At 35.7% G+C, this 26,091-nt stretch overlaps 1 protein-coding gene across 1 annotated transcript; it reads left to right on the top strand.

Moving 5' to 3' along the window:
• On the top strand, nt 1-22,984 carry meis2b (Meis homeobox 2b). The gene is made up of 14 exons (XM_056445497.1): nt 1-221; nt 1,916-2,434; nt 2,548-2,780; nt 3,541-3,682; nt 3,870-3,920; nt 4,331-4,381; nt 4,554-4,700; nt 6,225-6,339; nt 14,303-14,442; nt 16,283-16,359; nt 19,447-19,505; nt 19,588-19,677; nt 19,765-19,851; nt 21,926-22,984. The coding sequence occupies exons 2-13, from the start codon at nt 2,417-2,419 to the stop codon at nt 19,821-19,823; spliced, it is 1,182 nt and encodes a 393-aa protein (XP_056301472.1). The 5' UTR covers nt 1-221; nt 1,916-2,416; the 3' UTR covers nt 19,824-19,851; nt 21,926-22,984.
• The last annotated feature ends 3,107 nt before the right edge of the window (nt 22,985-26,091 follow it).

Below are 26,091 nucleotides of genomic sequence, written 5' to 3'. Positions count from 1 at the left end.
TAAAATGACTTTGAAATTGATTGTTGCGCTGGAAAGCACAGCACACGTGAAGCTGGAAGCCTGACGGCAGGTTTGTGGGACTCTCTGGATCCGAAGAACTAGAAGAAAAGTATCGTGCGGCTCAGACACACATCCTGACGGGTCAAGCAAAGGTCAAAACTTTTGAAATTACAGTGGACTATCGGTTTATCAGCAAGGGCGACGAACACTGACATTTAAAGGTAGATTAGTTTAATAATTGTGTTGGAAATGATGATTATAACATTTAGGATTTTTGCTTTTCAGGTTAATTTAAAAACGTCTTTAAATAAAATAATGCACAACTGAATAATAATAAAAAAAGTATTTATTCAATTGTTTCTTAAATGACAAGATGCCGCTTAGCCTACCATAATTATTTTAATTTAAATGGCCTATAAATAATTATTTTATTGTGATGCCGCTTTGGAATAGATCATATGAAAATTTATTTGTTATTTCGTGAGTGTGTTTTTGAAATGTCGCATTTAGATATATAAACAACACTCACAAACGTTTTTTCTTGCAGGATTCCCGCATATAACATCCCGCAAAATACGCTTTCGAAATAACATATGAAAATAATGTCTTTTGGCCAGAATTAAATCTTTGAATAAATGATTGAAGCAAGCTTATGATCAGCAATATGTGACATGTTAAATAAAGAAAAGGGAAAAATAAACAAAAGCATAGACGTGCTGAAAGAAAATGTTTAGAAATTGCTCAAATGTAAAACGTGTTTTATCACAGTGTTGTATGATAGAACTCAGTATTTAATAAGTTAAATAGTGTTTCTAAAATATTTCTTGGCATTTTTCTTCTCACTATATTTAGGGTAGTTTAAAAATATACACTCAATATATATATATATATATATATATATATATATATATATATATATATATATATATATATATATATATATATTATTTTTTTTTTTTTTTACTTGTTCAAACTACTTAATTAAAATGAGCTGAAACAACACAATTCTTGAGATTTCAATAGGATAATTTTTATGTTCAATCCACATAAATGTGTTAAAAGTGTTAAGTTAACTTAATCGATTTGTGTTGGGACAACATGAATGAAATTTGTGGAACCCTGCATTTTTTTACAGTGCATACAAATTAATGTGCAGTAAATAAATAAGTACAATTCTAAGTAAGTCAATTGCAAATTAACTTATTCTTTACACCAAATTGCAAGTGTTTGCTACCTAAGGGATCTTTTTTTTTCTGTCGGCGTTTAAATATGATGATGGAATTGCAGAGAGACAGCTTTACAGAATTCCCACAGTGTCATTTATGCGCAAAAGCGCTTGGAATAAAATGAAGATGTATAACTTGTCGAGGTTTTATGGCTTCACATTTAAAACCTATTTCTAGCTCCATACATTAACAATAATTTCTTATATAGCCACTAAAACAGAGTAAATCTATAACTTTAACTTTTGCGTTCATTCAGTTATTTAATACTATCAAAGAACAATAAAATGGAAGCGAAATGTAATTTATTTATTATTATTTTTTTAAAAAGCATCATAATTACGAAAGCTAAATAAAATTTATGCTTGCAAACTTGTTTATTTAACTTTAAATGTAAAATCTTGAGATCTGACGTGCAGTTTCTTGAAGGACGGTTAAACAACGAGGCAAGCTGTGTTAAATATATTTTTAAAGACTCGAATGCTGTGATGCTCAGCAATTTGTTGAAATAAGGTTCATTCCCAGCGCGACTCGGTTCACTGATCTGATTTTAGCACTTTTAAAAATAAAGACACTCCACCCCTAGTAACAAAACGCAGTGGATGATGATGCGTCATCCGCGCGCGTATCCAATGTGAACACTCGCTGGCAGCTCGTGGTCATTGCGCTCTTCTTTCTCTTGCTTTATGTAGAGGTGTCGAGCTGGTAACACCCACCACGCTTCCCAGGCTCAGTCATCAGGGGTTCAGTCCTTCAAGAGGAACCTGCTTCACTCACCAACACAATCCCAGTTGAGGCAAAGCGTGGGTCGCAAACAGGGACCATGAGATCCGGATAGTTTTTTTTTTCCCCTTGCAGCGTTTGCCATGCCAGACACGAGCATCCTATAATTTGGAAAGATTCTTCTGACTTCGGGAAGTCTGATAAACGTAAATTGCATTAGACAGTCAGATGATTCAAGTGGACGCATATTAGACAGGCTGTATGAAGTAAATGCGCTGGTCTTTTATTTAAGTGAACTCGTGCTAAAAAGGAAGCGATCAGAAACTCTTCACAGGACATACTCTTATCATCACAACGGATTACCGAGATCAGTCGTATTAAACCGGATACACAAAAGGAATTAAATCACCCAGATTGCTTCCTCGTTGGATTAGATCACAGTTTGCTCTAAGCATCAACAAAAGTGTCATATGCTGATGGCTCAACGGGTAAGCTCATTTACAGATCAACAACTTGAGTAGTAAAGTTTGTTCTTAATATGCAATGTCAAACCTTAACTTTATGTGTGTGTTGCATATGATAAAATCTCTGTCTGATTCAGTACGAAGACCTTGCCCACTATGGCGGCGGGATGGATGGAGTTGGGGTTCCGACGTCGATGTACGGGGACCCGCACGCGCCTCGGCCCCTGCCGCAGGTTCATCATTTGAATCACGGTCCACCACCACATGCCAACCAACACTACGGGGCCCACGCACCGCACAGCATCATGCCCAGCAGCATGGGCTCAGCTGTCAACGACGCACTTAAAAGAGACAAGGACCAAATTTACGGGTACTTTATTGCAGTCATTATTACATGGCGTAGAATCTTTAAACTACGCACCACTAAAAAGGCTCCACAATACACTTTTCACGGCGATGTCATCTTGGTAAACATTCCGGATTCTCAAAAAAAAAAAAACTACTCAGTGAAAAAAGAAAATTTTTCTTAGTATGAGGTAAAAATCGAAAGATTGCTTTCTACTATTGTAGACTGAACGCTTGTGTCTTTGTGAAAACATGTAAAAACAAAATGTATGTGTGCGTTTGACATTTGCCTTTGCATAGACTATACGATATAGTAAATACACCAGTGTCAAGTAAATGCTGTCCTGCATAAACTCAGTGAAAAACTGTAATATATATATATATATATATATATATATATATATATATATATATATATATATATATATATATATATATATATATATATATATATATATATATATTAATCATTAAAATTATATTACATGTTCTGGGTAGTAGACTGCAACTATAACGTTGTTGTTAAAGCAAATAGCAAAAACTTTTTTGACATAAAAAAATCATCATTTTTATATAGTGTAAAAAAAAATTCATAATCTAAATAAAAGTTTTGCACTTTAAAAATCATTTGTGCTACCAGTTTTTCTTTTTCATGTAACCTCAACAATAGCTGCCAATAAAAAAGCAAAACTTTTTTGAGCATGTGTTATCCGCATGAAGGCGCAGTTATTGATACGTGTTTTGATCTGTTAAGTTTATGTAAATGTTTATGTTGATTGTCGAAGGCACCCGTTATTCCCGCTGCTGGCGCTGGTGTTTGAGAAGTGCGAGCTGGCCACATGCACACCGAGAGAGCCGGGAGTCGCTGGAGGAGATGTGTGTTCGTCTGATTCATTTAACGAGGACATCGCTGTGTTTGCCAAACAGGCAAGTTATTGATTTCGGTAATATATTGTTAACGATTTAACTGATTACTGCGATTTTGTTGTTTTTATTTTATGTAGATGCTTGGCTGAAAGTGTCATGTTGTTATTTTTTATTCGCTTTCGGCTTATTTATTTTAGTCATTCTTATTTTCGATTGTTGTTCTGACAAACTTTGTTATCGTCTACAGATTCGTGCAGAGAAGCCGTTATTTTCCTCTAATCCAGAGCTGGATAATTTGGTGAGTGTAAGATTTTATTTGGCGCTGTTTTGTCTCAGGTAAAATCGCTTCAAAGCTTTATGCGAGGATTCTTTGGGGGAAAGAAAGGAAGCTTTAGTGATTTATGAGGCCGCGTGTTATCAGAGGGCGTGGGGGTCTTTGCCCAGGGCTCCCTCAAAGCATCGTCTCTGGAGAAACCTATTTACACTTCTGCTATTGTCATAACATTACAAAGCCAAGACAATATGAGACGTGCGAAGTTTGTGAGCAGACTGCGATTTCTCGCGCGATTAGAATAGCTAACCAATGATGTGTTCCTTTAATTAGGCTATTATTAGTTTTAGTAAATAGGCCTATTATAGGCTATTAGCCTATCATTGTTTTTGGTGATTGTTAATATTAATATAGATAACTTTTTATTCTCTCCTTAGATGATTCAATCAATACAAGTATTACGATTCCATCTTTTAGAACTCGAAAAGGTATGCCATTTATATTATATTTAAAATTTTATATACATATATATATATATATATATATATATATATATATATATATATATATATATATATATATATATATATATATATATATATATATATATACCAATAATGAAATGCAATAATTTAAATGCTTCTATTTCTTTTTCATCAGGTGCACGAGCTTTGCGACAATTTCTGCCATCGGTATATTAGCTGTTTGAAGGGTAAAATGCCAATTGACCTAGTAATTGATGAACGGGATGGATGCAAATCCGACTTCGACGACCTCTCAGGATCATCAACAAATCTCGCAGATCACGTGAGTTTTAATTGGCTTTCTATGACATCATAAAACAGGCCAATTAGATGACTGTTTGTGTTTACAGTACAGACAATTTATGAAGTGAAGTTTCCAACAAAGAAAGTGTCATTTGCTTTGTATTGCTTGAACAAACCTGGTAACATTTATTGAATCTGTTAAAGTTATTTGTATTTTTTCCTTTCATGAGACATGCAGTGCCTCACACAAGCATTACCCTAATCTTTTTTTTTTTTCCTCTCTCGGGGGTTACCTTCATTATATATCTCCACAACATATTTTATTCGAGAGTAATAAGAAGGAAAAGAGTAATTGCTTAGTTAGTTGCATATGCAAATTTATTTAAAATTATCTAAATCCATTTCTCTTTGCTGGTTATGAATCATTAAGACATCGCCCCAGGACATATCTTATTTTAGAAGAGGTATGATCGTGATGATGATGACGAAGGCCGTCATGTTGGGTGCAGGTGTTGCTAAGGGTCAGGGTATTCCCCCCACTGTCCACCCCTCTGTTAGCCCTAATGATCAGCGTTAGATTTGCACGTGAATGCGCCATTGTCTTTGAACTGATTGGATTGTTATTGTCAAGCAGGAGGGGAGTCTTTTTTCACTCCGAGACCATCAGTGTGTTCTTTACAGTTGTGCTTCCTATTATCAACACACTACCCCCTGTCACAGGAACAAAACCACTGAATTAAGAAGAACAGAACTTTACATTCGGCCTATAGGTCTGTCCCAAATCAAAATGGAAAGGATATCATACGTTTAAGATTGGGATTGACGTTAAATGCCTATGATAGATTTTCAATGTAAAATGGTTAGATGACTTTTCTCCTGCAAAGAGCTGGATAGAATATCTGCGAAGTCTAACCATACTTCAATTTTATTTGATGAATATGTACCTTTGTACACTTGACGATAACTGTAATCTTTTATTGATGCTCCTGTAATGTCTTATCGATTTACAAGTGTGCAGTGTGACACAAAACAATTTGAATTAGGTGATGAAAGGAGACACTGGCCTTCTGAAGCATTATTAACCACGCACACACACACACGTGCATAAACACACAAAACCACAGACTGCTTTTGTGTGGCCTAATGAGAAAACAGTGAAGGGTCTTATTCACACAGCTTTATTGTTGTAGGAGCTTATTCTGTCCTTTCTTAGAGCTCTTTAGCTGATCACCATCAGGCAAACAGCTGACGCTAAGGGCCTGAAGAGGAACGGCTGCTGTTTGCCTTCACGTTGAGCCCGTCTAAGTGCTTTATACCCTGTTCTGGATAAAAAGGGGATGCTGCTGGTTTCTTTCGAGCATTTACCATCAGACATCAGGACAAGCAGTTACTCTAGTATTAGCTCCACTGGTTTTGTGTTGGGAGTATAAATACAGAGCTGGCCTTAATTTGATTTTTGAACACAGACATGGTAACTAGGCGTTTTAAAAGGTGAATTTAATAGCATGTATTTGTGGTAGTGGTACTAACGTGGCCTTATCTTTCCCCCTTTCCTGGATGTCAGAATCCAGCATCCTGGAGAGACATGGACGACGCTCACTCCACTCCTTCAGTCGGCACCCCGGGACCCTCCAGCGGAGGACATGCCTCCCAGAGCGGAGACAACAGCAGTGAACTAGGTAGGATAAGCTGCCTCTTTTCTGTTACTTAATGATATGCTTTGCTGAAATGACTTCAAGACTTGCTAATTTAGGTTGGATTTTAAATTATGTTCATGGGTCGAAGATGAAAAGGGGGATAAGTGTAACACACCATTATTTTCTCAAATTTTAAATGAAGACTGGTTATTTAAATTCTTTAAATGAAAAAATATATAAAATCCTAAGTCAGAATTAATACCCCCCTCCCCCTTTGATTTTTGACTTCTTTTAAAACAAATATTTCACAAATGATGTTTAACAGAGCAAGGAAATTTTCACAGTATGTCTGATAATATTTTTTCTTCTGGAGAAAGTCTTATTTCTTTTATTTTGGCTAGAATAAAAGCAGTTGAATAAAAAAAAAAAACATTTTAAGGTCAAAATTCTCTTTAAGCTATTTTTCAATAGTCTACAGAACAAACCATCGTTTACAATAACTTGCCTAATTACCCTAACCTGCCTAGTTAACCTAATTACACTAGTTAAGCCTTTAAATGTCACTTTAAGCTGTATAGAAGTGTCTTGAAAAATATCTAGTCAAATATTATGTACTGTCAATGCAATGCATTGTTTTTCAAATGATAACAACTTTTTAAATACAATTTTGTAAGATCATCTTTTATTTTAAATCTTGTAATAAGTAGAGGTCAAAATAAGCCATTTCATTTTTATATAAATATATCTGTTATGATCATTTACATGATTCTGCTCATATTTTGATATTTTATTTTCAGTCATTTTAAGATTAAAATGACTAAAGATTAAAATGACTAAAGATAAAAGTAGACAATTTCTTTTAATATTCTTTACTAATACTACTACTGACAAAATATAGTTTGTTATTATTATTATTATTATTATTATTATTATTATTATTAGGGACACCAAAATGGGACGTCTCATCTTTGACACTTATATATTATAAACAGTAAAAACTGTTATATTTAAAGTAACTAACTTCATTCAGGTCAAAAATAGCATAACATTTCACAGAATCAACCTAAAACATTAATTTATTTTAACAAACTATGTTAGTGGTTAAATCGGCTCTTTATTTTAATTTTTTTGTCACTCATACTTTTCTTAAAATCTCTCTCTATGGTGTTTTGCTGAATTTCAGTTCATTTCTAATGCCTGTGGATGTAAACAGCATTTACTAATGAAAGTCATGTGTCATTGTTCGTGTCTTCATTGCGATGGTCCACTGAGCGGGTTTTACGATTTAACTGTGGACGCAATAGGTGTGTAATGTTCTTGAAAGGTCTAATTTAATTTACCAGATCTTCCATTTGCATGTCACATGTTTTTTTTCTTAATTTACACTGCGGTGTGCCACAGCATATTTATAGCCCCTTAGTGCCATTTACCTTTTGGGGGAATTTTTATTTTATTATTTTATTTTTTTATGACCTGTTTTTGTTTGTAATTGCTTCAGTTAAAATAGCCTTCAGGGTTTCTCGCCTCCTTTTAACCATCAGACATGAATGGCTTGACCATTATGCAGTACAATAGTAGGATATTCTGCAAGACAAGAGAAACCAGCAGCAAAAATCAGTGGCCAGATTGTTATTCTATGACAATTCAGCCTCAGTGTGACAATGTGAAAGCCCTATAGACTAGCTTTAAAATGTTTGCCATAGCAGCAATGCCAGTGGTGTTTCTGCAATGCTACTCAGTATAAAAGAGAGAAAAGCATTAGGGTGGCGGCATTTTCCCCACACCAGGCTTTTTTTAAACAACAGTGGGGGGACATCCAAGGCCCACGGCCTTTTGACCCCAAAGAGCATGCATTGAAGAAGGGGAAGAGGAATGACCCCTGCCGGCCTGAAGGACAGAGCACTTCAAATACTAGTCACAATGGAGGGGTGATATCTGGGGTGATCAGAGGCAGAGGCTGGGTTAGGATCAGGGACATCTACCTGCTGCTCCTCCAGGAGCCACTTTGGATCAGTGTTCCTCCCTTTATCATTCAAGAGATCGGTAAAGCAAACACCTTTTCCATCACAAGTGAATGGGGGGTCTTACGTCAGTCGAGTCCAGAGGGTTGCTGGGCTTCTTCAAAGCACCTGTCTCTTGTAGGGGGTTCCCTTTGTTGCTTGCACATCAGTAGAAGTTGCTCTTGTTGAGAACCTTCAAGTTAGGTTAGGCTCTTGGGCCAGAAGAAGGAAGGGGTGTGTTTTGAGGCTTTTTTAGACTCACTGACTCACCTCGGTAGGTTTACAATCCTACTCCTGGAGGGTTTAACTCCAACACAAGTCTGGATATTTCTAGTGAGTCTGAAGACCTTGGTTTTCCGGTTCAGGTGTACTTAATTGGGCTCGGAGTTAAACAGGACAGTGGCCTTCCAGGAACAAGTTTGGACATCCTCTGCGCAAGAGCGGGGTGGTTTCCACAGCTATCCTAAACATGTGCTTGTTGGTGGGAATGCAGGCCTAGGAATGTCCATCACAAAGGCCGAAAGGCAACAAAGGGAAGCTGCAGGACATTCCAGGCCAGTGTTCACCTCTAAGGCCGTTGAAAGACTCTGGCTGAGACAGGATGTTTACATCTATATCTGAACCTTCAATGGAGGTTAAATCCCAGCATGAAGTATAGTGGACCAACAACAAGTGTCAAGAGCCGATGCCTTGCGTTTTTGCAGTCATCAATACCTCCCAACTGTGGTCCAATCCCATGTTCCTCCAGATCATATCATGGCCACGGGGGACAAGAGGATAAGAGCATCTAATCAATATGCTTTAAGCGAAACGATTAGCGAGAACAAAATCATCTGCGTTCGTCCAGTAATTATCCAGTCTGTTGCGTCCAGTAGTCAGAATTATGGCCCCTTTGGAGAAGTATAGTTCGTGATAGATTGAGGTCATGGTGAGCTCATTAAGCAAGCAAACAGGATTTATTCTGTGATGCGTGTGGGGTGGCAGTCATCAGACCCAGCTAGTTTGCGCCAGGCCCCTTTGTCTCCGGGACATTCATCTATCTCCACTTCATCTAATTATCAGCATCAGAACAACGCAGAGCGCTTTAGCTTTGGACCTTGTCATTTCTCGGATCTTGAAGGTACTGTGATGTGACGCGACTGCCGTCAGGCTCGGCTTGAAGGATGTGGGAAAACCGGTTTAAAACTTATATTTAGGCTTGATGTGTTTTTCATGCATATGCAAATCAAACAGATCTGCACAGACCCCTTCAGAAGTTACGCTTTATATGTACGAGGGAACGTGAAAGAAAATAGTGGTAAATGTGAGCAAGAAGCCTCTTCTCCATGTCTTAGGGTGCTGTTTTTCTCCAAACAGCCCGAGGGCCTACTCCAGCCTTCCTCCAGGCTGCTGCGGCCCCCCTCTGTGCTGCGCGTGCAGACTCTGGGGCCGGGAGTGAGGTTGGGCTCTGGGAGCTGCAGAGAGCAGCAGCCTTTAAAGAGAGTGCAGTCACACAGGCTGCATGGGCCAAGTTGCCAGGGAACAGTCAGAAGCGATTAGCGTTGGGCTGGATCAGCCCTGCGGCCTTCGTTTTCTGGAACAGGAGGAGAGAGGCTCGAGGAGAAGGGGGGGGGGGGGGGGGGGGGGGGGGGGGGGGGGGGGAGAGTGTTTGAGTCTCCCTTAGATGTAAGAATCTCACCCAGCTCCCTTTATCTCTCATTTCACTTTTTATTTAATCTTTAAACTTTTCCTTTCTTTTTGTATTTATTCTAATCATATTATTGTTCAAAATTAATACTTTACAAATCACCTGCATTTTATACTTCTAGAATGCTACTTTCATGTCTTATCATTCTTTCTAACACCTATATGATATTTTTCTCTTATTTGTTTTTTATTGTTACTTTTCTAATTGGTTGTACTTTCATATAAATTATTAATGTGATTATTAATTATTTTGTGATTGTGATTATTAATATAATTTTATTATACATTTATTTTCATCTTATTTTCATATTTTACTTCCTCTTCCCTAAACGTCATTTGATTTTTATACCTCCACATTAGGTTTTTTAATAAACAAATCTGACTTATTTTCCTTTTTTATAATAACAAACTTCTTAATTTCTTTTTAAACTATTTATTTTAATATAATAAAATTGACACATTTGTGGAATTGGATTTTCATAAACTCTTTTGTAATATTATTCTTTATTTTCTTAATTTTGTTTTTTAGTTTTAATTATCATTGTCTATTTAAGTATCTGTGACCATTGCTATATTTGGATACCCTAAACACACTGAAATCATTGCCTATTTTATTTTTCTTGAATGTATTTTTATATTATTTTATTTTATATTATATTATATTATATTATATTATATTATATTATATTATATTATTTTATATTATATTATATTATATTATATTATATTATATTATTTTATTTTATTTTATATTATATTATATTATATTATATTATATTATATTATATTATATTATATTATATTATCCAAATTTCCTTCTTAGCTTTCATAATATCTTCAGACTGGTCAACATGCAAACTCCAGAAAGCATAATGAGAAGAAGCCTGCATGTGTTGTGCAGACAGACAGACAGACAGTGTGAGACCACTGCCCTGCCCTTGACTTGCATTTTGATTACAGCATCAGTCAGCCTGAAGTCCATCTACCCTCCCACCCCCCTTCCCTCCCTATATTCAAATGTCATTATTCATTAACTGAAATATTAATGCATGAATATGGCGCATACAGTCGCCTTTGATTGATGCATCCCCAAAAACAAGGAGACACAGCAGGGCCAATCTTAAGAAAAGTAGGGTTCCTGTCCCGCCTCCGGGGAGGAGTCCCTCAGATACATTATTCACACACCCTCCGGGCAGGCTTTCAAGGCATCTCTACCCTCAGGGCAAGAAAAATAAGCATGACTGTTAAAAGTAAATCATCTTGCCTGATGCACAGTTAATGGAAGAGGGAGAGAGGGATGGAAAAAAGAAAGAAAGAGAAAAGAGGGTGGGGAGGAGGACAAGACGGAAACCTTAGTTTAAAAGCGGCCTCCTGCCTGCCTCTGATCTTAAACTAGATTGGATGGTAATGGAATGAAAGCAGGCTTGATGCTATCAGAGAGCTCACAGTTCAGAAAGCATTGTTTGTTGTGCATCAATTGATCTTACAGTATAATGCCTCAGTCCCTTCATGCTGGAATTATAGTATTACGAGTTTCCTATGGTTAAAAAGTATTATTAAGCTATCAATTAGATGGAGTTGATGAACCACTTTCTTTGGACATCATATGAAACAAATAAAAGTGCCAGCTGTCTCAATAGTAGCTCAGAAAGTTAAGTTAAAATCAGCAGCACATATTTACATATCGCATATAGCCAGTAAAGAAACATTCTAACATTCTTTTTTGTTAGAAACATTCTATTTTGTGTATGTATATATATATATATATATATATATATATATATATATATATATATATATATATATATATATACACACACACAAATCTTCTCTCCGTTAAACAGAAATTGGGGGAAAAAAATGAATGGAGGCTAATAATTCTGACTTCAACTGTAAATATATATATATACATACACATATACACACACGCACATATACACGCACACACACAAATACAGTTGAAGTCAGAATTATTAGCCCCCCTGAATTATTAACTCCTGTTTATTTTTCCCCAATTTCTGTTTAATGGAGAAAAGATTTTTTCAACACATTTTTAATCATAATAGTTTTAATAACTCATTTCTAATAACTGATTTATTTTACCTTTTCCCTGATGACAGTAAATAATATTTGACTAGATATTTTTCAAAACACTTCTATACAGCTTAAAGTGACATTTAAAGGCTTAACTAGGTTAATTAGGTTAACTAGGCAGGTTAGGGTAATTAGGCAAGTTATTGTATAATGATGGTTTGTTCTGTAGACTATAGAAAAAATATATAGCTTAAAGGGGCTATTAATTTTGACCTTAAAATGGTGTTTAAATAATTAAAAACTGCTTTTATTCTAGCCGAAATAAAACAAATAAGACTTTCTGCAGAAGAAAAAATATTATCAGACATACTGTGAAAATTTGGGAAATATTTAAAAATAATAATTCTGACTTCAACTGCATTTATATAGCGCAAGGAGTAGCGCAAATGTATTTTATTGCATTCTTTTATGATCATGTATAATAAACAATTGAGGGATTCCATTTAGGTATCCAAATCAAATGGAACTTAAGTTATTTTATATACATAGAAAGCATATAAAATACACAAAGTGATTGTGTTACAAATAATTTGTGCAAATAAAATGTTTCATTGTGTGTAAGATTAACATATGTTGATGAAAAATGAATCAACATAAATATTCTGACGTGCACTCATGAAATTATATAAAAACATAAGTAAACAAACAAAATGTATTATATTTTAAATTATTAAATGCTTGCTGACAAATGGGTAAAACATGGTTCTGACAATATTTGGGTGTATCAATTACATTGAATGGCATTGTATTAGATGTCTCTGTAAATGAAGGGTAAAATGAATTTAAAAATCAAACAAAAAGTGCTCAGGGGTAGCTTAAATAGTGTGTCGGTGCTCTTTGGGTGAGGGATTCATCAGAATAAACAGCAAAAATCAGTCCAAGGCACTCGAAAAATGTGGAAAAATATAAACAAATGTAAAATATTTAATATTTTTTTCACATTTTCGAGTGTCTTGGACTGATTTTTGCTGTTCATTCGAATGACATTCATTATTTGCTAATAATAAAAAATACATTTTGGATTGTTTTGATGCTATTTGATATAAATGTTCATGCTGCTCAAATATTAGGTGTGACAAATATTGTACAAATATTATATTATATCCATCACTGGTATGATTGCCATATTTATATATATATATATATATATATATATATATATATATATATATATATATATATATATATATATATATATATATATATATATATACATACAGTTGAAGTCACAAATATTGGCCCACATTTGATTTTTTTTAAATATTTTCTTTCCAAATGATGTTTAACAGAGCAAGGAAATTTTCACAGCATGTCTGATAATATTTTTTCTTCTGGAGAAGTCTTTGTTTTATTTTGGCTAGAATAAAAGCAGTTTGTAATTTCTTAAAAAACATTTAAGGTCAAAATTATTAGCCCCTTTAAGCCCCTTTAATTTTTCAATAGTCTACAGAACAAACCATCGTTATACAATGACTTGCCTAATTACCCTAACCTGCCTAGTTAACCTAATTAACCTAGTTAAGCCTTTAAAAGTCACTTTAAGCTGTATAGAAATGTCTTGAAAAATATATAGTCAAAGATTATTCGTTGAAGTGTGTGCACATGGCTAAACTTATAGTTGCAGTTTGCAATGCTGTAAGCAGTAAAGTAATGGTTTAGCATCACATGTACTATCCCTCCACTGTAAACCAGCCACTAACACAACTTCTAAAGTCGAAAACAGTTTTTGCATCAACCGCTAATGGCCGTTGCTTTATTTATGTTTTTTCCCCAGCTTTTTCTCCCCCCTCAACTTTATTTTGGAGTGCTAATGCAGATCAGATATTCTCTTTGCAGTGCCAAGTCTCCATTCCCCACTCAAGCACAGAGCCTGGACATTCATTACCCCATGTCAAAGACAGAACTCACATTGAATTAATAGCACTAGGGTTGGTGCAGAGCTTTCCTCGAGATCTCTGACATTGAGACAGCGAGAGAGCGGGAGAAATCTCGCTCTGTTGATTAGCGTTCCCTCTCACTGCATGGATACTCCTGCTCGCTGCAGTCCTTGTGTTACTGTTGCTAATCAAAACAAGCCCCCCGCGTGGCTCTTTCACATCGTGTTTGTGAATAGCAAAGGAGATCGGTCTGAATAAACAACCGAAGGTGATGTTTTATCTCATTAAAGTGACTTTCTTCTTTTGCTTTTTCTCTCTCGCCTCTGCTTTCACGCTGTTGTTTATCAGGAGATGGCTTGGATAACAGCTTGGCATCTCCGGGAACTGGGGATGAGGACGATCAGGACAAGAAACGGCAGAAGAAAAGAGGAATCTTCCCCAAAGTGGCGACCAACATCATGCGGGCATGGCTCTTCCAACATCTCACGGTAAGAGCGGCTCCGGTCTTTGGAAGTCTTCCGAAATCAGGCCAGTGTGTCCAATGTGTCTCTTGGTGAATTAGCTCAATTCCACAGTTCTCAGTTCAGTGACCTGCATCCAAACTGCATTAAAACTAGCAGGGTATGTTATTATCTGTCTTTTGGCCCTCCCATCCATTTGGCTTGTCAAAACCAAGGGTCATATTTGCCTCGGGGTGAGTACCTTCCACCAAAACTTGCCAGTTAGGGGCTGATTTGTGGCATTTTCAGCCCCTTCAAATCTCAGCACATTTTCGCTGGTCCACCTCCTTAAATTCCCACCATTCTGTGCGTCTTCCTGTTTTCCATTCTCTTTCAGAATTCCTGCACTTTCTAAGGGCTACACAGGTCCTGTACACATAGTAATCCTTTCCCTTTTACCCACCTTTAGAGTTTAGAGATAAAAAAGGAGAGCCTAATTGAATTATCCTCTCTCTGTTCCCAGCTCCTTTTCAAAACGATTTGTGAAGCAAAAGTGTTTCCCATTGCAGGATGTGTCCTCTGACAAAAAAAAGTGTTAGAGGGGACTTTGGCCTCTGAATGGCCCCCATTGCAACACCCAGGCGATCATGCATTCATTTGGGGTCGGGGCTGAATGAAAGCTGCAGGATTACGTTTTGTCGGGTTCTACTTTGAGCTAGTGTGCGACGTTTGAGATGGGGGGGCTCTTACATATGGTCTAAGCCTCTATCTTTTGTGACCTATTCAGAAGTCCGTGATAAAGACCCCCTGTGCTGCCAATCTTAAAGAAAGGTGGAACATTAAGATTCAGTGGAACATTACAGTTATAACTGTTAGTTTCACTGGAACGAGATAGAGAGATCTCCTTTGGCATGCAAATGAGAGCGAGGAAGGCGCTTTCTTAATAGACATAAGTGCAATTCATGCAAATATGAGTGATTCTTTTTAAAGCAAGCTTGTCGGCCAGCCTCATCTTTTGAGCGCGGAGGTTCCTCGCTAAACTCTAGCGAACAATCACAGCGCAACCTGCTGAGAGCTTTTTGATAAGAGTTTAAAGATGGATCCCAGAGCATGTCTCGCATTCGAATGTCACCGGCTTGTGTAGAAAAGGGGCGGGGCTTACAGTCATTCATCAGCACAATGACAGCTAGCAAGCCAGGAGGTGAGCAGGGAAATCTCCGTCAGTGTGAGACCAAGAGAGAGAGAACACGGGACATGTAACAGGACTCATCCTTCACCAGTGACCACGGGAGGTGAGGCCATGACAGTGCCAAAATTGGTGCACACCCACGACCCTGTGCTGTCTATACATTCACCCCTGCCTGCCATCTGCTGCCCTCCCTCTGCACTCACAGTGAGAGCAAGAAGATCAGGGGCCAGGGGCCACCGTAGGGCCACCAAGGGCCAAGCCCTATTCAACCCTAAACAAAACTCTCCATTGTCTCTCTTTCACACCCACTCGATCATTTGTCAAGTAATGTCAAATAATGTCAAACAAAACCACGAGCGCTCAGCCAATAAGATTCTCCAGCTCAGGGATGCATATGGGAAGTCTATCATACATAATGATGTAATTTCCTGAAAGAGTCATATGGGATCCACGATCTTGCCTGTAGTCCTGAACGAGGCGAGAAGTCATTAGTCATTGAAACAGATGAGTTTTTAAGGAAAAGTAAGGTCATCTTGATTTGCTTTATTAATGGAGACTGCGAGGAGAAATACACAACTGTAAAAAATGAAGACATTTGCATGTTCCATTCATTATCGCGTTATGGATCATCAGAGAGCAATATTATTAACTGATGAAGTTTCTTAACGTGTTTTTTTTCTGCTTGTTTCTGTCTTGCAGCACCCCTACCCATCTGAAGAGCAGAAGAAGCAGCTAGCACAAGACACAGGCCTCACCATCTTACAAGTGAATAACTGGTGAGTAACCTTTAACCTCTGACTTTTGACTTGCCAGCTTGACCTCTCAGTACTTAAAGTCAGGGTTGGGGATCTCTGTAACATTTCCATTTCAACTCCGGTGATCCTGATTTCTCACACTATTATTAGACGGTGTTCAAAGCCCCAGTGAGACAAATAAAAGTACGAATAGGAGCAATGATGAGGTTTGCCCAGGGTCTCCGAGGGACTTTTAGAAAAGTTGTCGAACGTTATATTGGGATCCTGGAATGATGTTGGGGCACAAGAGTTCTTCTGAACCTTTGTTCATTTAGTATCCATCTTTTTAGCAAGAGTTGCAATTGGACTAAACAAAAGTGATTCCAACTATCACATGTATGATACCAGCCTGATCTCACGAGAAAACGTAAGTATTTTACGTTTTGTCAGTTTACTGGCTAATTCGTACGAATTTGTACGAGTTCAGTCGTACAAAATTGTACGATTTTAAAAAGGAGGCGTGGCACCTAACCCCACCCCTAAACCCAACCGTCATTGGGGGATGAGCAAATCGTACGAAAATGTACGAATTAGATCGCACGAATTCATACGAATTAGCCACTAAATCAAAAAATTACGAATTGCCGTGAGATTGTGTTGATGATACGGACATACATACGTTCTTTTGCATATTTAGATGTTTTATTTAGTTCTTATTCCAGTGTTAAATAATCAACGATATCTTTATAAACACATTTTTATTTTACTCTTTACTATTTTTTCAAATGAATTTAAAACGTATACTTGTCTCATATTCATGACAATTGAATCTATATATGAATTTTTGTATACTCATAAACCGTATCATTTATCCTTTATTTGTCAGATATTGTTTCATAATATATTTTGTGAACTGTACCCCAATACCTTACGTTGCACAGGTATATTTGTAGGAATGGCTAAAAATATATTGCATCAGTCAAAATTGTACATTTTTCTTTTATGCCAGAAATCACTGGAATTTTAAGTAAACATCATGTTCCATGAACATATTTAGTAAATTTCCAACTGTAAATTAGGGCTGCACAATATATCGTCTTAGCATCGATATCGTGTGATCATTCGCGATAGTCACATCGCGAGTATATGCAATTTTGAGTCTGGATTATAACTAATTATTTTGAAAGTGTTTTTTGAGGCCTGTGACTGCGTGAGGGTTTTAAAAACATTTAGGCATTCAAAAATGTACTGTTCGTAACTTTAAAAAAAATTAACAACCATTAATTTTATTGAACTGTTTATAAAACAAAGACTTTGCAGTATTATTTCACATTTGATTATTCAACTACTGTATGCCTGAATACATTTCGACTCTTCAGAAAACAATGAAACGATGTTTATTTAATTTGCATATTTTTCTTTATTGAATTTACCCATGCTTGTAGATTGTTTGGTAATTGGTATGCATCCCCTCCGAATCATCCCAATCAATCTAAAATTATAGATTCTTTCCAAACAGTTTTTCAACTCATCTAGAGAAATTGCATTCATATTGCAATATATATCGCAGAATAAAAAATATTGCAATGTGTAATTTTTCCAATTTTGTGCAGTCCTATTGTAAATATATCTAAATTTACCGCTTTTTCTCAATATAATGTTCTCAATGTAATTTTTTAACCCTCAGATTCTAGACATATATCAATGGAAAGCTTATTTATTTATTAATGTATGTATTCATTAGACTATATATATTGGTCTAACTTTTTCCAAAATTAAACTTTGAGTGTAGCATTTGTCTTTTTTGATGCCATTTCAATACAACGCAAATTTAAACCACATACAGTGCTTAGCATATATAAGTACACCCCTTAAAAATCTATATTTTAAATTCAAATTTTAATAGGAAGCTGTACTATATTATATTTGTGCATATAAATTAGATTAGTCAGTACTGAAGCCAAATCTGGAGCTTATCTAACAAAATAACTTATAACGGTACAAAAACTAGTACAGCCAAATTTATATGTTATAGAAAAATATTAAATACAATTTTAAAAAGAGTAAAAATCAAAAGAAGAATAAAAATTGAAAAATTAGTTGAAATTGTGTGGGTTGTATTTGCTTTTTTTGCATTATTTTGCTTTAATTTAATTTAATTGCATTATATTTCATTTTCTAAATATGTTTAGTGACTAAAATATTATTTTAATAAATATATCTGTGTAATAAATCTGTTTTGTTTAAATGCACCAAAATACACTGCCTGTATTCACTGAGAAATGGAGTGTCAAAATAGGGTGTACTCAATTATGCTGAGCACTGTAATACAAGCAATTAAATTCTATATATTTTGTTTTTCTACACGTACTTCCAAAATCTTAATTTGTTAACAAAATCTTTCGTAATTGTGTGGATTTCCAGCAACAATATAAGTTGTTCACAAATGTTTGGCTACCAACATTTGGCTAAGACTCATTGTCTATGAATAATTCCTTCCCCCAAGTGCATGTCATGGGCATTTCCTACCTCTCTGTTACGAGCTGCTGAAGCATATTAGCGTCTGAAAAGCAGTTAGGCTAATCATACCCCCAGGCTACCAGGCCAATGCTATATCAATTGAATATTTATTGAGCAATGACCCCTTTAGTCGATACACTAATATAACGCAACAAGAAGCGCAATTAAAGCAAGTCTTAAAAAACAGAGATTAACTTTAAAGTGCTGAGGAAAGGAAAATACATCCCAAATCAAATAAATCTGTTTGTTTTTATTGCCCGCTACTATAAAATTCACCATTAAATGGAATGTTTCGCAAACATCACCTGTAAAAGGTGTTAGAATCTCTTTATTACCAAAACCTCAGCATGTTTACATTATAAATTAGAGAATTTCTTTTGGTCTGCCACTTAAACAGTACATTAGCTTTTTTTGTGGACTCCTGACAGGTCCATTAACCCAAAGGCCCAGGAGAAGCCGCACTGCATTATCGGATATTTTGTTGTAAATCATAGCAAAAAGCTCACAGTAGTAAAAGTCTTAAGTGTTTAAATTAAGAGTAAAATATACTGTGCGCCGTCTGAGATATAAATAGATTGGTAAATGTGTTCTCGGTCTTCTCTTTGACAGGTTTATCAATGCTCGAAGAAGAATCGTGCAGCCCATGATTGATCAGTCTAACAGAGCAGGTAAAGCACAGGTTTATTTTGGTCCATCTTTACTATCGGTGTGAGCGTATATCACATTTATATGGTGTTTTTGTGTGTTTAGTAAGTCAAGGAACCGCTTACAGCCCTGATGGTCAGCCTATGGGCGGCTTTGTGCTAGACGGCCAACAACACATGGGTCTTCGGCCTGGCGGTGAGTTGCGTTTTTGATTAGAATCCCGCATAAGTCACTTTAAGTGCTGCGTTTTATTGATTTTTAATTTCATATCTCATCCCGCAGGTCCCATGGGAGGAATGGGTATGAACATGGGTATGGATGGACAGTGGCACTACATGTAAACGCCTCCCCGCTTCCCAAACCATAAACGTAAGAAAACGCATCGGTACTTAGAGCATCCTCTTTCTTGCTTTTTCCGCTCGGCGTGTGAAATCTGATTATGGTGGCAATCCCCCCCCCTTCACACACACGCACACACCTCGGCTCCATCTTCGCTGCCTGTCTCTGACAGTCCACAAATCAAGACGTATCGCTCGCCGCGGGCGGCCTGGCATGGAGAATTTTATTTAATACCCACACTGTGCTGCCCAATGAGCCTCTCCATAATGACACTTACCTTGATTAATAGAGCTCTTTATATGTAAATAGGCACCGCATCCAGTTCTCCAATCGTGCCAACACAGCCCTTTCCTCTCAAATAACAACCCTAGCCTGTGCTAATGAAGGGAGAAGAGAGGGGAGGTGAGCGGAGGTTAACACCCCCCACCGAAATACAGACACATAGAGATATCAGCAGCTCCGGCTTGCGGGAGCCAGATACATGCAGACTAAATAATTTCCAGACTATTTAATCCGATCCTTTTTTTTATTGAATTATCATCGAGTCGTTACTGTAATTGCGTCATTTAGAGGAATGTTGCCTCGTTCTTAATTCGCTCTGGTTAAACACCATATGCCGGAGGACCGTCACGATCATTATGAAGATCTGTTTTCATGCATAAAGCGGATTGAGACACATTTATGATCTTAGAGGCAGGTGTGTGTTTATTTAAAGGAATATTGGGATTTGGTTACAAGAGAGGTTTAATCTAAGCCATCTGGTAACACTAACTGATATTAAATAACAATAAGCATATGTTACGGTGTTTGCTAATTGTTTTCAGTTCATTTATGTTACTTAAGGAACATTCAGTTATAGTACCAGTCAGAATAAATGTGTAGTTTTTAGACAAATACTTTTTTGGTTACATTAAATGACAATGGGACATTATTTCGCTTATATTTTGACAAATTAATTTCACAATTTGTTTTGACACAGTAAAGATGACACTTTACATATATATGTAATATATTTTAAAGTAATAATTACGATTTTATAGTAATATTTAAGAAGAAGATACCAAATGTTATCAACTGGAAGTGTTAAAGTCTTATCTTTTATTGTTTTGATTGTTATAGTGCAAAAACATTTAGCTTTTTTTCATAAGGTAAAATAATTCTGAAGTTCATGACTGAATAAATGTAAATGTTTTTTTTATGTAGAGCTTTGTAGTCTAAAGATGCCCAAAGTAAAGCTCACGGGTCAAATTGGCCTATTTTAACCTTTGAATTGGCCCACCATCCTATTTGAGATGGGGAGTGAGTATGATGGAGAGGATTGGGGCAAATGCCTTTAACACAGAGATCGTCAATTCTTGATGTAACCTTTTTTTTTTGTTTGTTTTATTAATGAGGAACAGAAAAGCAAACTGAAATTAAATATTTTTAATTCCATGTTGTAAATTAATCTGATTTTTAAAAATGTAAATACTGTCACTCGATGGATAGACGACTTTGAAGAAGACATCGGCAAGCAAATCAAGGCAAAAACTAGTGTCATTTTTATTATTAGATTTGTTTTTACTGTATTAGGATCATTATAAAATGTAAAAAAATACTGTATTAGTTAATATAAAGCAATGTTTTCTAGTCATTTTTAATCATTATTAAATAAAATGGAAATTACCCATGGTAAATTACTATAAATTACCTATCCTAAAAAGTCCTATATTACCTATATTTACCTTCAGCCCACTAGCCTCTATTAAGTTTGGCCCTTCATAAGAAAAAGTTTGGGCACCCCTGCTGTAATAATTTTTCTTGTTATTTTGGGGTTTTAGGCAAGTTAATATGGCAATGAAGTTCTAAAATAGCATATTATTTTAAACAGGATTGATTATTTGTATTATTTTCCCATACTAAAATCACTTAAGTCACATATCATTTACATCTTGTGGATATGCGTCTTAAACATTGTTTAAATTGTTAAAAAATGACCGATTTTTTGCTTATTTCACAGAAAAAGCAACAAAGCTAAATAAACCTAAAATAAACCAATTCACGTTGATAATGTGGATAAATAAATGCCTGAGTATTTATTATTCTTTATTTCTCTCTGTTCTAGGTTTTGATGGTGACCTCAGGAATAGTCCCAGTGCTGGCCAGAGTCATGAGGAGTCACGTCACACTCATCCTCACCTGATCACTGATCATCTCCATTCGTCACGAGACCTCTCACGGACCCCTCATCACCTGGCCATCAGAATCTCCAGCCAAAGGACTTCCTGCAGGAACACCAACAGAACAAAATACAGACTTGAAGCATTTGTGCCAAAAGAGAGACTTCTGAAAAGACAATTGGAGATCTTTTCCTTTTAAATTATTTATTTATTCTTGTTATATCGTCAAGAAGCACGGGGGGACCACACCATTTGTGCACTTTGCTCAACCATAGAGTGGCGGTCCCAGAAGAAAATACTCCATACCTCCACATGCACAAGCGCACACACACTCATATTAAATGCATTTACCGGTGGAATATAGTAAAAGATGCTAAAAGCCCTCAAGAACTGAACTGTGAGTGTACAATGACATTTAGTTTTTTCTTTTGGGAAATGTTCAATGTTTGAGTTTGTGTCATTGACTAGTTTTAGACCTTTGCATTTATGATTCTCCACAGTTTGAAGGAAATGAAACCACTGGTGGGATCACTGTAGCACACATCTGACACAAATTCCAGTATCTGAAACCACAAAGTCTTCCCCACATGAGACGTTTTGAAAAGCATCGCTGAAGAAATGAGCTGTGCGTTATTTTGTTGAATTGGAGAGCAACAGTGCTCTTGTAAGGCTAAGTATGCCTGGAGGAGTTTTTAAAACCACTAGAGATGTTCCATTGTACATAATTATGTAAATGTTATTTGTAAAACGCATCAATGTCAAATAGACATTCAGTCGAGATCCTTTAAAAAATGAAGATGGGATATTGTTGTACATTTTGGTCCGTTTTCACTCTTGCTTTTCTCTATGGAAAAAAGTCGATTATATGTTTGTTGATGTACTGATACGTTTGATCGATTCTCCCGCTCTGTCCATTTTTCCTTTTAGGAGTCTTTTAAAGCAGTATTTCTACACAGTCAAAAGTCGAATTCTTGTAATAAAGGCTTCATTTTCGAAACGTTAAATCTCTTGCTTTGGATCTTCTGTCATTTTCTGGCACCGAATCGATACTGATGCGATATTCGGTTGAAATTCATTTAAGGAAACTCTCGTAGGCATTGATGGTTACATGAACATTAAATATGCATACCTTAAATGACAAGTCTTGATAATGTTTTTATTTTTTTTTTTTTTAGATTTTAGGTTATTTAAATTATCTGAGGAAAAAAAAACATATATAAAGGCAATGCCGTAAATCCCCCCTTTGAAATCTTTAATTTATAATTGTCTACAGAAACAAAGATCTTATTTATTTTGAGGACAGATCGCAAATGCTGCAACACATTAATTCGAATTTTTATGATAGGCCTATATAATTATTTATCTTCCCACAAAGAAGCGTGTGGCCATTTTAAAATTACTAATAATAATAGTTATAGGCTAAATAAGACAGAGGCAAATCCTGACAGAAATAAGAACAAACTAAGAATTTCGATACCGCAAAAATAATATCCACTAAAAGACGGCCTTGGAAAGTGTAAAATAATAATTTCTTAACCGTAGCTACTCATCAAAACAGTTAAAAATTATGTAGGCTATGGGTTTCCTATAAAATCTTCGAGGCAATATGTGAAGAAATAAATCACATTAATTCAATATTTTCAAATCAGGCAACTGGACCGCGAGTAATTTTTCAGAAACACAAACCCCGCGCACTTTTTCATCTCCAAGCATCTTTTAAACGCAATTTCGCGGTGACATTTTTAAATGGTTTTCCTCATGCTGTTTGATATCTTAGCTAAGCCTACTCCTACAGACGTTTCCCTGCTTATTTCGACCTCCAGTTTGTGTTTCTCTTGCCTGCAGTACTGGTGAGAAAATGCTGTAGTTTGGTGGTCATTTATCAATGTCAGCAGCGTAACGATCTCACTGCAGTATTGATGAGGAGAATTACGCTGCTGGAGGAGAAGCCACAGGCACAACAATACCTGCAATAACGCGACGCCCAGTGCCCGACCGCGCGCGCGCTTCATCTCATTCCTTTCGATAATGGAATTATTTTAATAAGACTTTCCAATCCGTTTTGTTTCTCCTCCTTTTATTTTATTATTATCTTTTATTCGTGTTGTTTCGACTGCTCTATGTTTAAAAAAGACAAGTTTTACTGCACATTTCGTTCAGAACAACGAAATAGCATTCATATATTTGCTAAATAGTATATATATATATATATATATATATATATATATATATATATATATATATATATATATATATATATATATATATATATATATATATGTATATATATATGTAGAGAGAGAGAGAGAGAGAGAGAGAGAGAGAGAGAGAGAGAGAGAGCATATGGATTATTATACAGTTTTTATACAGTTTCGACTTTCACCTTTTAAAAATCTTAGCCTATATATAATTATATTGAATAAAGAGTAAAAGATAATAAAAATAATAATAATAATAACAAAAAAAGCTAATTTAGGTGCATGCAAAAAAAGGTTATAAAAAGGATCTAACAGTCGGGGGAAATGACTTATTAATCTTATGTTATGTGTTTCTGCGACTTAAAACTGCGCATCTGGAGAATAAAAACTAGTTTAAAGCTGCATTATTATCTCGAGCACAGCCAGTGTTGATATAGATAACTCAAATGCTGAGTCTGTATATCTTGGTCAGAGATAAATTCGTTGTGAAAGCTGCCGGAAACAAGTGCGCAGCTTAATGAAATATGGGTCATCCTTCCCACACTGAGCAACATCACGTTAAAAGACACAACATAAAATGGAGGAAACACAATCCACACTTAGCTTAATAATATTTACACACTGCTCAGCGGCGTAAAAAACACTCCCGTTCCATTATAAAGTATAGCGCTAGTGAAGCTGCGTAAAATAATTAATAGCTTAATATAAATCTAGTAACCTAATAATTAATCTTAAGGGAATAATCAATAAATTATAATAAATTAAAGCAATAAAATAACAACCTTTGGAGGGCTTTTTCTTTATGTTTTTATTGGACGTGATATTTTCTCTTTTTTGGCACAAGGCCGGCCAACTGCAATACTGTACTGCGTGTCTGAAAATTACTCTTTGTCGTTTTGCCTTTCTGAAAACAGTTCTAAATGAGCCTTTTACATCTTCCCTTAAAGAAAAAAAAGAGTGTGAAGCGTCGCGCTACTGACAAACTTAAGCTCTTAACTCCGGTTTATTATTAGAATTATTATAGCTTAATTGTGTATTGGCAATGTATGACCCACCTTTAATAGCCAGTTTAAATCTGATGGTGCTGTTTGGTTTTAGGATGACAAGGTTTAACAAATGAAATGTCAAAGACTGAGCGACCAAAGACTACTCCCTAATGACAAATCATTTGATAGGCAATTAAATCAACATTGGCGGGGCTTTACTGTTCATACGAATTATAGCTAAATGTGACCCTGGCCTACAAAACCAGTCATAAATGTACATTTTTTTTTAAATTTGAGATTTATGATAAATAAGCTTTCCTAGCTGGTCGAGACTTGTAAAAACCTGGAATCCAAAAGCCAAAAAAAAATTCTAAATATTGAGAAAATTGGTCTTAAATTTGTCCATATGGATGTGCATTACTAATTCAAATTGAGTTGTGATATATTTACAGTGGCAAATGCACAAGATGTCTCTGTAGAACATGATCTTACCTTAATACTATAATGATTTTTTTGGCATAAAATAAAAAACAATACTTTTGTCTCATATAGTTAATATATTTTTTGCCTATTATCAAAAATTATACCCATGCAAAAAACAATTTTGTCATCAAGGGTCACAAATATTTCATATGCCTACCTGATAATTGACTACAGACTGACTACAATAAATGATGCAAACTTCTAGAACTGAATTAGAGATTTATGAAATGTGTATTTCCACATATTAAGCAGACATTTACTCATACTGATATTTTGAAATGCAAATCTTAGTTCAAAATTAGTAAAATTGATGATTTGTTCATCTTAAATCCAATTAAATGCTACTAACTCTGGTCCGTCCAAGTCATGGTTATACTGCCTTGTTTTTGCATCACATTTTTTTTCTTTGGTTTTCCTCTCTGACTTCTCTCAGCACAGATTTGG

The sequence above is a fragment of the Danio aesculapii genome, chromosome 20, assembly GCF_903798145.1.
Source record: "Danio aesculapii chromosome 20, fDanAes4.1, whole genome shotgun sequence".
Lineage (NCBI taxonomy): Eukaryota > Metazoa > Chordata > Actinopteri > Cypriniformes > Danionidae > Danio > Danio aesculapii.
The sequence above is the reverse complement of the archived record's forward strand: the minus strand, read 5'-3'. Positions and strand labels throughout refer to the sequence as shown.

Bases quoted from the DNA above. Each gene is read 5' to 3' on its own strand.
- meis2b (XM_056445497.1), top strand. The intron at 4,701-6,224 runs GTGAGTTTTAAT...CCTGGATGTCAG, and splicing joins CAACAAATCTCGCAGATCAC to AATCCAGCATCCTGGAGAGA. The intron at 19,678-19,764 runs GTGAGTTGCGTT...CTCATCCCGCAG, and splicing joins CATGGGTCTTCGGCCTGGCG to GTCCCATGGGAGGAATGGGT.